At 31.5% G+C, this 15,737-nt stretch overlaps 2 protein-coding genes across 2 annotated transcripts in view; one reads left to right on the top strand and one right to left on the bottom strand.

Annotated features, from left to right (window-relative positions):
* Positions 1–15,737, bottom strand: part of LOC113514256 (putative fatty acyl-CoA reductase CG5065) — a 106,887-nt gene that overhangs the window by 88,653 nt on the left and 2,497 nt on the right. The gene's annotated exons all lie outside the window — the stretch shown is intronic.
* On the top strand, positions 5,656–14,727 carry LOC113514257 (peroxisomal biogenesis factor 19). Its single transcript, XM_026898294.3, has 8 exons — positions 5,656–5,815; positions 7,427–7,594; positions 7,971–8,021; positions 8,532–8,620; positions 9,715–9,840; positions 10,234–10,388; positions 11,105–11,225; positions 11,867–14,727. The coding sequence occupies exons 1-8, from the start codon at positions 5,752–5,754 to the stop codon at positions 11,975–11,977; spliced, it is 885 nt and encodes a 294-aa protein (XP_026754095.1). The 5' UTR covers positions 5,656–5,751; the 3' UTR covers positions 11,978–14,727.

Here is a 15,737-nt window from a genome sequence, read left to right as displayed (position 1 = left end):
GTCGAAAAGCGCGGGAAACGTTTAAAAAAGCGGGAGTGTTTTTTGATCTTCTTTAAATTAATTTTATTTTTATTTATATAAGGATTAGTCTTTTTTATATATTGTGTATTAGATTGTATATTTAATTGTATATTTTGTAGTAATAGTGTTTGTTGCTGTAAATATTGGTAAGTAAATTACCTATATTAACATTATGGATCCACCTATAGACCCTGGGGGGACCACCCCCCAGGTGTCTGCAAATATAACTATTCCATTCAATAATAGTTTTGATATATTGGGTGAATCTAGTATGGACACAGATGGTTCTAGCGTTGCAAGTTCTAAACGTAAGCGAGTACGTGGTGAACGTCGCATTTGCAAACATTGCAATAAAAAACGAAGGAGGCACACCAAGGGTCTTGAATCTAAAATTAAAGATAGTGATTGTCAATGTATTGAAGATGAGAATCAAACTCAAGTATCAATACCAGTTGTAAACAATACCGAGTCTGTTAAACCTGCTTCTCCACCCAGTACTTTAAGCAGAACTTTGTACAATGCCGAGGATATAGCACCTTATGTCGTTCATGTACAAAAAAATGAAACACATCCTAATGATAACACTACATTACATCCTATTGCATTTGGTCGCTTTTTACACACTAATAAGATAAATAATATAGTGAATGGTAGCCTCAAAAGAATAGGAAGAAACCGTTTATCGCTTTCTTTCTCAAATTTTGAAAATGCAAATGCATTTTTAAATAATAGTAACTTAGTGACACATAATTTTAAGGCATTTATACCTTCTTTCCATGTAACCCGTATGGGAATTGTGAGGGGTATTCCTAAAGATTGGACAGAAGAGGAAGTAATCCAAAATATATCAGTACCTATAGGTTGTGGGAGAATTCTAAAAACCAGAAGAATAAAGAAAAAGACAATTAATGAAGGACAACCAAGTTTTATTAATACTGAAACCATTGTTATTACTTTTGATGGACAAATATTGCCAAAAAGAGTATTTATGTTTTACACATCATTAACTGTAGATTTGTACATTTACCCTACTATCCAATGCTATAACTGCTGTAGGTTCGGACATGTCAAGATGCAGTGTCGTTCAAATCCTCGGTGTTATAAATGCAGGCAAAATCATACAGGTGATAAATGTGAAGTAGATGAGGAAAATGTTTCTTGTATCTTGTGTAATGGTTCTCATTCAGCAATTAGTAAAAAATGTCCTGAATATGCACGTCAGAAAGCCATTAAAGAAACAATGGCCCATAGTTGTGTTTCTTATGCTGAAGCATCAAAATTTCATCCTCCAACTTCTAAACTATATTCAGATGTATTAACATCATCATCTCCTTCCAATAAATCTCATTTTCAATCTTCTTTCCTTAAAGAGAAATCATCATTACCACATATACAATCATCATATAAAAAAACAGTTACACTTAAACCACGCTCTCCTCAAAAAATACAACAAGGATATGATCGTTCTGCCCATGAAGCCATAGTTAAGGAATATAATATTCCTGCTCCCTCTAATGGTTGTGCATTATCATCAAATAATATTGACAATAATCAATCCATCATTGATATTATTCTCATGCTTATTAAAGTGTTATCGCAATCAAAAATGATACAAACAACTTTACCACCGTCCAACGATGCCATGTACAATGTATTTTCTCAATTATTAACTTCTCACAATGGATTACAAAATCCAAATAATTCAGTGGAACTGTCGTAGCATAACAAATAAGAAATCAGACTTATTTTATTTGATTAATAAATATAATCCTTTTATAATAGCTTACAAGAGACTTGGTTAAAGCCAGGATATTCTTTTAGGATTTCAGGCTTTACAAGTCTCCGTGATGATAGAGCTGACGGATATGGCGGTGTTGCCATATTGGTCAAAAACTCCCTTCTTTTTTCTTCTTTTTCGCTTCCTGTATATAGCGGCATTAATGCAGCTGCTATAATTATAAATGGTATCTGTTTTGTTACTTTATATATTCCTGATCCTACATGCCAAATATATTCACAACTAGAACAATTATTTTCAATTTTACCTAAACCTTTTCTCGTAATGGGCGATTTTAATGCTCAGCACCAATCGTGGGGCAGTTCTACTTCTAATTTTTATGGTGGAAAACTCCTGACGATAATTGACACTTACAACTTATGTATTATTAACTCAGATGTACCGACACGTAGAACAGCACCGAATGAAGGGTTTAGTGCTCCTGATATTTCAATATGTTCTTCTGATTTAGCTTCTTCACTGTCGTGGTATCCTCATTCCTCTACCTTCGGAAGCGATCACTTTCCCCTCATTCTTTCTTTTCCAATTTCCATTCCCTCAAGTCGAAAGAGTGGTCCTCGGCTTAAATATAATTTATCAAATGTAGACTGGAATATTTACAAACAATATTTAGATAATAAAATATCGGAGTTACCTATTGTTTATCATGGAAATGAACATCAATGTTGTAATGACTTGATAATTAATATGAAGGAGGTTGCTGATTTATTATTTCCTGTTAAAAATAGTGCTTCAGGGAAAATTCCCTCCCCACCTTGGTGGGACAAAGATTGTACGGAAGCAATTAAAAATCGTAAAGAGGCTGAAAAAAATTATAATAATTACATGACATCAGAAAATTTTGAAATTTACACCGCAGTTTCACGTTCTACTCGAAAACTACTGAAAAAGAAATTGGAAGGTTGGAGAAGATTTTGTTCTTCTATCTGTCCAGAAGTTAATTCATCAGTCGTTTGGAATAATATTAAAAGATTCAGATCTACCTTTAGTGATCATACATCACGTTCTGCACTCGATTTAACTTTAGCGAATAAATTTTTAGATCGCCTTGCTCCTAGTTATGTGCCGGAATGCCTTTACAATATTTCTCTATCCGTCTCTGACGAATTATCCGAACTTGAGTCTCCTTTTACTCTTGTAGAACTTAAAGGTGTTCTAGCTTGTATTAAAGACTCTGCACCGGGAGAAGACGGTATACCGTATTCTTTTTTTAAAAATGCTAGCGATGCGACATTAATTTACTTTTTAAATATAATTAATTCCATAATTATTTTGGGAAATATACCTACTTCATGGAAGTCTCAGATTATTATACCATTTCTAAAGCCTCATAAACCACCTTCTGAACCATCTTCATACCGTCCTGTTGCACTTTCCTCTTCTTACTAAACCTAGCTGAACATTTAGTGAAAAACCGTCTAGAATGGTTTTTAGAAAGTAATAACTTACTATCCCCGAACCAGTTTGGTTTTAGGAAAGGTAAGAGCACCTTAGATAATGTGAGCATTCTTATTTCAGATATTCATATAGCTTTCTCACAAAATTTGTCAATCCTCTCAGCCTTTTTAGATATAAATTCTGCCTATGATAATGTAATAATTTCTATTTTAAAAACTAAATTACAAGCTCTAAATGTACCGGTAATGCTTTCTAATTTCATTATTAATATTTTATCAGAAAGAACAATATATATGAATTTAGATGAAGATACCAAATTATCTAGAACAGTATGGAAAGGCCTTCCACAAGGATCTGTTCTCAGTCCAATCTTATTTAACATATACACATACGATCTAGAATTATTCCTTGATAAATCCGTCAAAATTTTACAATATGCTGATGATCTTTTATTATATTTTATTGCGAAGTCCATAGAATCTGCTTCTGCCAAATTATCTGATTCATTAGATTTGTTAAAAACGTGGTTAGATGCAAATGGTCTTAATCTTTCTGTAACCAAGAGTAGTGTAGTTTTGTTTTCAAGAATGAGATCACCGCAACAAATTAAGGTGCTTTATGATAACTCATACATTCCTATAAAGACTGAAATTAAATTTTTAGGTATCGTGCTAGATAATAAATTAACAGGTCTGTCCCACTGTAATTATATTTCTACGAAATGTGAGCGTAACCTCAACATTCTTAGGTGCCTTGCTGGAGTTTGGTGGGGAGCACATCCCGTTTCACTAAAACTTGCTTATAATGGTCTTATAAGGAGTGTCATTGATTATGGAACTTTTTTGTTAGCTCCAGGAAGTTCATTTGCTTTTAAGAAATTGGATTTAATTCAATCAAAGGCCTTGAGGATTATCTCTGGAGCAATGAAATCAAGTCCAATCAATGCTTTACAGCTCGAAGTCGGTGATCCACCTTTGGTTTTAAGAAGGTAATATCTATCTGATCGCTTCTTTTTTCGTTGTTTACAATTATCTGATCCTCCGCTTATTCAAAAGTTATCTCAACTACATATCTTTATTTCGTCTTCATCTTATTGGAAACATAAAAAACCTCCATGTTTAATACAAAGTTATGAAAAATATAAATCCATAGAATCTCCCACTTTTACATCGTCCTGTTTTCCCATTTATAAATGCTCATATCAATCTTTAGTTTTATCTCCTAATATTAAATATGATTTTGGGTTATTAAAAAATGATTCAGAATTGAATGCCAAATTTATGTTTATAACTGACATTGAATGGAATGAATGGCACTACATCTTTACTGATGCATCAAAACCAGACAATAGCGGTTGTGTAGGTGTGGGTGTGTTTCATTCACAATTTAATATCGTTCAAAAAATTAAACTTCCACCGGAGTCTTCAGTTTTTACCGGGGAATGTTATGGTATTTTAAAAGCTGTAGAATATATACTTTTAATGAAATTACATAAGGCAATAGTTTTCACTGACTCTATGAGCTCTTTGCAAGCTCTAGCCAAATATCCGTTTAAATCAAAACCAGTTTATCCCATTATTTGTGACATAAGACAAAGTCTTTATCTTTGCATGTTGAGAGGTTATTCCGTTTCTTTTGCCTGGTTACCAGGACACAGTGGTATTAGCGGCAATGACAAAGCTGACCTTATTGCAAGAGAGGCTGTAACTTGTGGTGATATGTATCCGTATCATAATTACTGTAGTGACCTAGCTTGTCTCCCAAAAATATATTTAAGGTATGCCTGGAAGGAATATTGGGAAAAAACAAGTACAATAAAAGGAAGATTTTATCGCCTTATACAACCCGATATTCCTTTCAAACCATGGTTTTGTAAATTAAAGCTTGGAAAGACCGCAACAACTATTATAACTCGTATGCGTCTAGGTCACGTATGCACACCTTCTCATTTATACAAGCTTGGTATTGTACAAAGTTCGTCGTGTAATTGCGGTGCTGAAGTGGCGGACTTGAATCATATATTCTTCTCATGTTCTAAATTTGACCACACCTCCCTTTTTAATCATCTCCGATCCATCCGTGTTCCATTCCCAACTTCTATTCTTACTCTACTTTCTTCCAATGATCCTATTATCTATAAAATACTATCTTCATATATATATGATAACAATATTAAGATTTAGTTATATTACATGAATACATTTATAGTTGCATCAATTGCTTTTCCTATATATTTATAAGTATATTCTCATATGTACAAGTATATGTTTCATATCCTATAAATATCCTAGACCTAATCCTTATCCTTTCTAAATTCGTTTGTGTTAGGTATTTTTATTACTATTATCGTTTCCCCGTTTTGTTCTTGGCAAAATACCCTAATATCGGGGTGAACGCCACAAAAAAAGAAAAAAAAAAAAAAATAAATATGTCAATGTCATAATTGTCAAGTCAGGCGACAGCTGAAAAGTCTGAAGTCTATTTCCTGAAATTGGTTCATTCAATTATTTATTAAAATTTTAACAAAATTAATAATGTCGGATAACAAAGATGCAGCTAATAAGGAAGTCGACCCAGAGTTAGATGATCTCTTGGATAGTAAGTGGCCACTATTCTTTTGTTTACTCATATCTCTTATTACACAATACATAACCTAATTTTTGTCATTCTTAAAATTCTATAATTTAATGATTATGTGATTTTTATTAATTACTTGTTTACCGCAACTTCGCTGGTGCAAATATCATATCTCTCGTTCTCGAAGAAATTTTCTTAGGAAATAGTTGTCATATAATTGCTCAGATATCACCTCAGCTCAGATTGCACCTATCGTGTGGTTTTTTATCGGTTGGCTCAACCTATTTATTAGTATCAGAAATAGAAACCAAGAAAATATACAAACAAACAAAATTTACCTGTACATAATCCTTAAATTAACTATATGGGACAGATCAAGGAAACACTAGGTGTCATGCCATAAATGGAGGTCAAAGATATGACCTGGGATAGAGCTGGTTGGAAAATAATACATGAATTAGTTGTCTCGGTAAGAGAATACTTAAATTAAAAAAATCCTTATTCTTACTAATAATTATTATAAATATGAATGTTATTTTGTTATTTGTTGATATTAACATGCAACTTCATGAACAATTTGTGATATACATAACAAGTCGCATGAAGAATATAGGCTCCTTTTTATTCTAATATCTAAAGACATTGTTATAGAAAAGAAAAATTGTATGTGAGTAGAACTAAAATTCAATTTCTAATGGTAGGTCTACCTACACTTATAAGGATACTGAATATTTTCAAATTCTTTTAAACTAAATATAGATTTGGTACATAAAAAAACAGGATACTAGATTAATATTTATGGAACTTTTATTCTAAACTATTCATGTAAAGTTATATCTACTCTTTTAAAGAACTATCTTTTACCCACAACTTGGTTTGTATAACTAAGTTATATTGATTGGCAATAATAATAGCCTATGTCCTTCATTGTTTATTTATTTAACACTTTATTTCACCAATATTACTTGAAATGTTAAAGGAATTTCAAAAATTATAGTACAAGAGGCATTAGTATGTGTATATCAAATTTCATCATGACTTCTTAAGCCACTAAAGCTCTAATAGAAAACAAACTAACAAACTCACTTTCACATTTATTGTATTAGTAACAATGGCAATAAAGTTTGTGATTTTACATTAAATTATTCTGGGCTAAAACTTGTAAGACATTAAGTATCTAAGGGAAACTCACACACTCACACACAACTGCTTGGAATGATGACATGATGCCAGTGAGAATAATGTGACCAGCAAATTTGTATTGCAATAAGTTTGCTAATTTTTTTATGTACTTAATAAAAATGTACATAAAATACTTATATTATTTTCTCTTTATATTTTAATAATATTTAGAATATTGTAAAAATAAATGTTTACTCACATTTTGTTTCTTTACTATAATAATATTCTATTAAATTTATTTTTTTTTTATTTTGAATAGTGAACTATGTTAATGATCCACCTGATGGATAGTGATAACATTCATTTATAAATATGAACAGCATTGCTGATCTTACAGAATACACATATAAACACAATACATTGGGGCACCGATGGTACTCCTCATGTGCTATCATTCCTAATTTCACTCTTATATCCTATCCCATATTTATTCTGAATAACTATATCTAGGTGCTCTCCAAGACATGACAAAGAAGGATGTGAAGAAAGAAGAACCTAGTGGGGAAGGTTCTGGAGAAATTCCACAGAACATGTGGAGTGAGGACTTCATTAAAGAGGCAGCGGCACAGTTTGAGAGCAATATGGCAGCCATTTTGGGAAATTTTAGTGGAGTACCAGGTATATAAAACTTTTAACTGAACTCTTGCTTAAATTCAGTATAATCTTATTCTAGTTGTATAAAGTACTCTCAGACCCTGACTCAGTACCCCAGAATTGCAGGATAATCTACATTCAACCTCATTGCTAGCAATATTGGATATATTACAGTCCCTTCTGGAAATCATTATACTTAAATTTTGAACAATAAATAAATTATACTATAATATAGACTTACTGACCTGACTTCATTCTTACATATCATTCATCCTGTCAGTGTAAACAATTAATGCAGTCAAGGTTACCATTGAATTGTCATCTATAAAAAAACTACTTATGTTTAATCTACAATTATTTATGCAATAAATATACTTATAAAAATATATTTTCTTTTCAGAGGACCAAATTACACAGGAACAAATTGCACAAACCTTCACTAAAATGGCTGGTGAGTAGGAAATAGTATTATTACAGACTACAGTTAAAAAAGTATGATAGATATGTATATATGTATGTAGATAAAAAAAAATCAAAAATCCATATCTTTATCTAGGTTTCAGAATCTGTTTATTAAATCACACACTGACAAAATAGTAAATTAATTTATCACCATTAATATCAATTTGTGTTTAACCTTATATGCCAATTACATAATGGTTTTGCCTTTAATTTTGACCTCTACCATAAATTATAAAAGATAATGATTACCATAAACTAAACAATTATAAACGCTGTTGTCTACCTCACATGGATCAAAAAATGAAAATGTCCTTAAAATATGCTTATGCCCATTAAAATATATATATCCTAATGGGAACTGTATTTTACTTTTAAGATTATCTACTGACCCAAACATACTAACTGAAAACTGAAGTTAAGACTCGTCAGAAACTATATAAAGCTAATATAGCTTCAAGTAGTTTTTGATGATTTTTTATAATGAATTTTCCGTTATCAGAAGCCGCAGCTCAAGTCCTGAAACCGGCGAATGCTGAAGGCGAATCAGCCTCTACTGAAGAACCTGCAATTCAGGGCAAAATTGATGAGGTTGGTTATTTGATTTGTAAAGCAATCATTACTTTTTACAAATTTATTGTTAGTATTTTAATAATACGTAGTAGCTGACGGCTTACCTAATGGAAAATTATTATTATTTACTTAAGATATAAATTACCCCATAAATATCACAATGTACCCATAGAATATTTAATTTCTTTCCACTTCAGAAGACTGAGATGTCATATATTAAATGGTAGACAATAAAAATCAATAACCATTTAGTGCTTTGGTGCTAAACAAACATTGCCTTACCTCAAAATCGTGGTAAAAATAATGAACCTTACCTGAGGAACACATGTTTTATTTTAAACTTGTAAGAGAAAATAGACAATATAAGATCTTGGGTGATCTGTAGTCAATGCGTTTTTATTAAGTAAAATGAGTTTTCGTAATCGATCAGGTGTTATGTTGGTCTAATGCTGATACATTAAATGGACAACCCTAAAGTCATATATATACTTACGCTGCTACCACGCTTGCTTGTCACCGTCGTAGGTCAGAGTTGAATGACATATGTAAATGACCATTTATGACGGTTGCCACACAGATATAACGAATACGTCATACGAATTTTAAGGTTCTTACAGAACGTGTATACGCTTATAATAATGTCTCCTATAATTTTTTTTTACTTTACCAGTAATTAGTATGTTTGGGTCAAATATAGCCAGATATGAACCAAACAATCTATAAATCGTAACTCCAATGTTACAATGGAAACCCGTTCATACCGATATCATCCTTGAAGAAATCAAAATTAAACATTTCATTAAAAAAGCGTACCTACAAAGAGTTAAAAGGCCGGCAACGCACAAGCAGAATTTGAATTATATCAAGAGAAAGCTTACAATGTTTTATGGTCACTTCAAATATGGGATATATATATTATAAGTATGGAGTTCTTCGAAAAGGGATATTAAGGTTTCTTCAAGATTGACAACGCGCATGTGACACCCCTAATGTTGCAGGTGTCCATAGACTACAGTGACTGTTCACCATCAGACAAGCTGTATGCTTGTTTGCCACCTTTGTGATATAAAAAAGATTTTGTTTTAATAATTATTAATGTTTAATTTTTTCAGGTATCGGCAGCGATATCTCAGACATTGCAAAATTTAAATACAAATTCGGAAAATCTTCAGACGCCTTTCTCTGAACAAGATTTTGCAAATATGTTTAGTAACTTCAACTTGGGAGAAGGTGAACAGGTATCAATTTTTAGCTGTATTATATTCAAATCAAACTAACTCTTTGGTAATTAACTCTCTTGTTAAATTAAACTGAAATTATAATAAACACTATAGCTGATCCTCTATAACGCAGAGTGTATTGTAACTATTTGTATATAGAGAGCACTACTTTATATTAACAATAAATACATCAAAATTTGTACATAATGAAAATGGTTTAGAATTAATTAATGGGAGAAGACATCTATATATTCTAAATTTAAAGTGACACTATTAATAGCTTCATGTTTCTAGCCAACAATTACTGTTTAAGAGAAGATTGATCATGTTTGTCATTTTTGGTAAACATACTATTAGAATATTAGCTTGCACCATGAACTTATATTAATATATGTTCTTATTATTTTACAGGATGGGAATAATATGTTTGTTCCATTCATGCAAGGCATGATGCAGTCATTACTCTCAAAGGAAGTTTTATATCCTTCCTTGAAGGAGCTAGTAGACAAGTATCCAACATGGCTGGCTGAAAACAAGGGGAAGATTGATCAGGCTGAGTATGAAAGGTAAAATAATGTTTAAGGACAAAACCTTATAAGCTTTTTAATAGTAAAATAATTGTTAGAAATGGTTTAATAAAATTACAGACGTCTATTGTAATAACACATATTATGGGGTCCTTAAAAATGGTGTAACAAGGTTTTTTAAAGGTCGGCAACATGCGCGTGATATCTTTAGTGTTGCGGGCAATCATAGTTTATATTTAACGGTAACTATTTATTATTAAATAGACCGTATTCTTGTTTACCATCATAATATAAATAATATGTGAGGAAAACTTTATGTAAAGGTTGTCTTTGTGGATGCCACTACCCCATTTGAGTTTATACCATCAAACATCACAGTTTATGACTGCTATAGTGGTGCAGATATCCTGTGTATCACTGCTGTAATTCGGTTTGAAAGATAATGGCAGTGAAATTTGAGGATAAGGAGGTATAACAATTTAGTCCTTTGAAATCATACACTGGATGAACTTCATGTTAGTCATTAGTATCAGTATCATTCCGATATCTGTATATTGGATTAATCTGGATGCTGATGGCGTAAAAAGATGATCCATCATCATCCATTTCGATATCGCCTATACCAGTCAAATATCTATATTCATATAGTTCATGTTCTCCATTTTGATATGTGTATAATTTTTAACATATTCGTTATAGAGCCAATATATATTTTGTCATTCCAAATGTATAAAATATATATACTGTATCTTCAGGTTTGAAAAACAGCAGCGTCTAATGCAGCAGGTCTGTGCGGAATTAGAACCGGAACAAGAATCAGATCCTGACGACGTCAAGAGGAAGCGGTTTGAGAAGGTCCTAGATCTCATGCAAAAGGTTGGTTTTCATATTCTCACATCAAGTTTCCACCTTTACATTCCTTATTTATGGTTTATCTGAAATGAATATCAAAGATCAGGTAAAGTGGAAAAGACAATTAAAACTGAACTTTGTTATAGCTTTGTTGTAAGCTATAGTGTAGATGACACTTGATTGATGCTCTTAATGGATAATGAATTATTATTTTAACCCATGTCAGAGTAAAAATGAAGAAGGTCATCCTACTTTGGCTCAGACTTATATAAAAGTTTGACGAATCAGATGTATAATTAAAAAAAAGTGTCTGTCCTGTCGTGACCACGACGTGGTGCATTCCACGTCGAAACGTCGGCAATACAGAAGTCGATACTATTTACCTGCTAAGTTCTTTTTACATCGCGTTAAGTCCCGATTGTGTATTTTAACGTTTATGTAAACAACGTAAAAATTTAAAATTAATAGATGTATAATATAAAGAGAATGATTAAAGTTTTTGTTCTACAAAAATCCGTCTGAGTAAACTCTGCCAATTGCAAATATATATATATGTCAAAATTAATTCAGTATTAGCAATGTAATGTAGTTGAAAAAGAAGTATACTAATGGGGAACATCCTTTGAAAGTCGTTTAAAAACTAATGTAATGTAATTAATTTTCAGATGCAAGATTTAGGCCAACCGCCCACAGAGCTTGTTGGCGATATTGGGGTGCCCCCCGCGGGATTCGCTGCCCCCGTCGGCCAAGACCCGAGTCAGTGTAACCTCATGTAGTTCCTACTTATGACGTAATTTCGACGCATTTCGACAACGCGTTATAGACTATGGTGCTTAGTGAATATGTTACCATAATATTATCATATTATTGTGGGGGTTTGTATGCCGTACATTGGGTAAGGTATGCTTTTTATAGTCATATTGACGGAAGCAAGAGTTTTAGATTTTGTTTTCAATGTGTTTATAGATGGGTACAGCAGAGCAGAACGACAGTTTCATTTAGTACATCCATTAAATTTATATTAAAAATGTATTGATAATTTTAGGGAATGAAATATAAGGTATTAATATACTTGGAAATGTCATTATCACGAGAAAATTCAGAATTGTCTTAAAGAAAAGTCGATAGTGTCCATAATTGTGTATATATGAAAGAAATTATGAAATTTTGGATGTAAACGATGTAAGTGTAGAGCTGCTGGCATTTAGTTCTCTTTTTGTATTACGACAATGTAAGAAATGTAATGAGATGATGGATTAAAACCACCTATTAAATATGGAATTTATTATATCATTTAAAAATTTGCAATTTGCTCAGGATCCATATGTAACCTAGGTATCTAATAGGAAAGGTTTTACGTCCTATATATAGTATATTCTATTGTTAGAAAAAAAGACCTAAATAATCCTAATTAAAAATCCTGTTTTTCTGTTCTGTGGTACATGTATATAGAAATACCATTAAAGTATATATTTGAAAAGTAATCTAAAAAATTGACTTTCAGTTAACAATATGTTTAGGTATTGTAAATAACACTTGGCAATTATTAATTAACTATATTGAGAATGTTTCAGCAAAATATGGTTCATATATATAAATTTTTATGCCTGTATTAAAATTAGTTCTACCTGATTAAACATCACATAGTAGTATAATTAAAAAAAAATACTCTTTAATTATACCACATCACAATTTTATTTTTTATATAATGGTAGATGACTAGTGACTGAAAAGTTAGCAAATAATTGAACAAATAAATTGTGTTTAAAAATACAAAAACGAAAAGTAATGTGAAATTGGGCATGTTTTGGTTTGTATTGCACCACTGCATTTCTTGTATTTTATAACTTGTCTACCTTGATGTCTGTTTATTTGCAATAATAGAGCTTAAATATTACATGCCTATGTCTTAGTCATAACATAGTAATTAGTAATACGTATAATACTTGTTTGTCTAAGCGTAATACTAATTAATTTGTTAGATAGTATGCAATTTATCATCGTAACCATTTGTCACTCTTACCATAAATATATAACTATATGTTTTATGACTGTAACATATTAAAAACTGTCATAATATTACATTTTCTGTTACAAAATCATAATGGGAACTTGCTTTTCAATCCTATTACTCTTATCTCTTAGTTACTTAGATCTTTTATTTCCTTTAATTTAAAGAATGAAGAAATTTATAATTCGTCAAAGATTTAAAATTTGCACAATAAATGGCAATGTGTATTAAAAAAGTTTTCATGCTTGGAGATCACCTGCATGGTGACACTGTGGAACAGTGCCAAAGATGTTTAAACTATCACAAATATTTGTTTAAATACATATAAGTGAGACTACCGCTTCATAAAATCGGTTGTTGAGGTAAGTACGGGATTCGGAAGCAAATAACAGTGTTGCCATACCCTTCCTAACCCGTACACTTCTGAAAATCTGTTAACCCCATAACGTCTATTGTACGATAGAGATGGCGCTAGTGCGTTAATATATACACATTTATATACTTTGTGAATTCGCCAAAATTTATCCTTCTGCTCTTCAAGTAAGTGGTATGGTTTTTCTAATTTAACTTATAAGGGAAGGTCACTGTACTGAATTCTAAAATAAATATTATTTTGTAAATTTACGATAGTAGTTGTACACCATATTTTGTATCGGAAAAGTACTAATACTTTGATGGGCCCATAACTAATTATGGATCCTTTGTCTTTAGAGTTTGATCAAAATCAACGCATGTGCAAATTTTCAATATTTTTTTTTCTTAATTAAAAAATTCAAACTTATAATGTCCCCTCTTTTGCAATTGATTTCTTATGTGACTAGTATTTTTTAATAAAATTCGAGGAACTCGTTTATTTTACTTTTAATTATTATGAGAGTTAAAGGAAACTTTTGTGTAAATTATGTTATTTTTTTTAATGAGTGAAAATGGAATGGTAGCCTTACGTGCACTATATTCTGCTACGCTGGCGAGGCACCAGTGAAGGTTGGTAAGAGATAAAAGCAGGTCAGTGAGCTCATCATTCGAATTTAAAAATTAATCACAATGGTTTCCAGAGGGAACCATGTGTGGAGAGGAAACCAATAGGATATTTTTAGGGTAATTGCCAGCATTAGGACTGTTAGGCTCCCGCCCGTAAATTACATACTGACCTGAATGTCCTTCGATGTTGGTTATCATTTTTTATCGGTGTGAAGTATAAATATTGTATTGATTTTTCATATCATTGGGTTATATGGGGATCAAGCATTTGGTGTAATTGTTTTTTTTTTTTTTTAATTTATTCTTTAATATGTATAATATCGTCAAAAATGAATTGATTAATACATTTAACTGTATTAACTCATTAGCGCCATCTGTTTCTTATAACAGTCTCAAGCGGTAGCTCTCAATCGGCTAGTTGGCACAAAATTTGACATGTTGTTAATTTGTATATTATCATAATTTTATTATTAATTTGTATTTAATATTATTTTAAAACTGTTTAGTTCATTGTTTAATAAAAAGAAACGTTTATTTCCTGACTTTTATTTTAATTAATTCCTCAGTATATTGTAAAATACCTACGGATACATAGAAAAATGTCTAATATAAACATCTACAATCTCTCAAGATAGAAAATCATGAAACGTCAAACCAATTTTGTTTAGTTGAATATATCATTCTTAATAAAATTAGTAAGAAATCAAAATAATCGATTAAGTATATTTTTTATTTGTACTACTATAGGATATTGGGCTGTTTATTATCAGGTCAATTATTCATGTTTTCTGTTTTCAAGACTTCATAATATATATTTCTAATGTATGATAATAAATGGTAATCTCGCCTACGATATACGCTGGAGGGATGATAGTAGACGAGAACCAACATAGATCATCTCATCGTGACGAATTCACCAAGAATTAACCACGCTTTCCAGAGAAAACCGCATCGATCTAGAACTGATGGGGTATATTGCTAGCAATAGGATTACTATATTGTGTGGTACTCCGGTCCTGGTAGCGAATAAAGGTATGGCTATATTTAGTGCGCCTCTTCCTTACGGATAAATTAGATTAACGGTCCCTTTCTGACGCCTTAGATACTTTTTTTTTATACAACCTAATGGAAAGTGGTAACTGTCGCCTATAGAAATGAGCAGTACCATGGACTTAACAGAGTATACTGTTATGCTAATGATACCCCCCATACGTTGCCCTTCCTGAGGACTCAGATGTTATTCCTCTGTACCCTATAAATTCACGCCATATCCTACCCTTCAAACTGAAACACAGCCATGCAAACACAACTGCTTCACGGTAGAAACACGAATGGGACAGAGATACCCAAGCAATCGACTTTTGTACAAAGTCTCCCTCTGGTATAAATCTATACATTTTGAACCTTGATTATATGAAATACCCAATAAACATAAAAATTCCTTTAATGCGTCAAATAAATAAAGTATTTATTATTTCCATTTATAAAAATATTTTGATCCATGTATTTGTATCTGAATTAAAAGTTTCTTGGAAGCGATTATA

Source organism: Galleria mellonella, unplaced genomic scaffold, assembly GCF_026898425.1.
Source record: "Galleria mellonella isolate WM207_F2 unplaced genomic scaffold, CSIRO_AGI_GalMel_v1 utg172, whole genome shotgun sequence".
Classification (NCBI taxonomy): Eukaryota; Metazoa; Arthropoda; class Insecta; order Lepidoptera; family Pyralidae; genus Galleria; species Galleria mellonella.
The sequence above is the reverse complement of the archived record's forward strand: the minus strand, read 5'-3'. Positions and strand labels throughout refer to the sequence as shown.

Coding starts and splice junctions, on each gene's coding strand:
- LOC113514257 (XM_026898294.3), top strand. CDS start 5,752: ATGTCGGATAACAAAGATGCAGCTAATAAGGAAGTCGACCCAGAGTTA. Junction 8,621..9,714: donor TTCAGGGCAAAATTGATGAG/GTTGGTTATTTG, acceptor TAATTTTTTCAG/GTATCGGCAGCGATATCTCA. Junction 11,226..11,866: donor TCCTAGATCTCATGCAAAAG/GTTGGTTTTCAT, acceptor ATTAATTTTCAG/ATGCAAGATTTAGGCCAACC.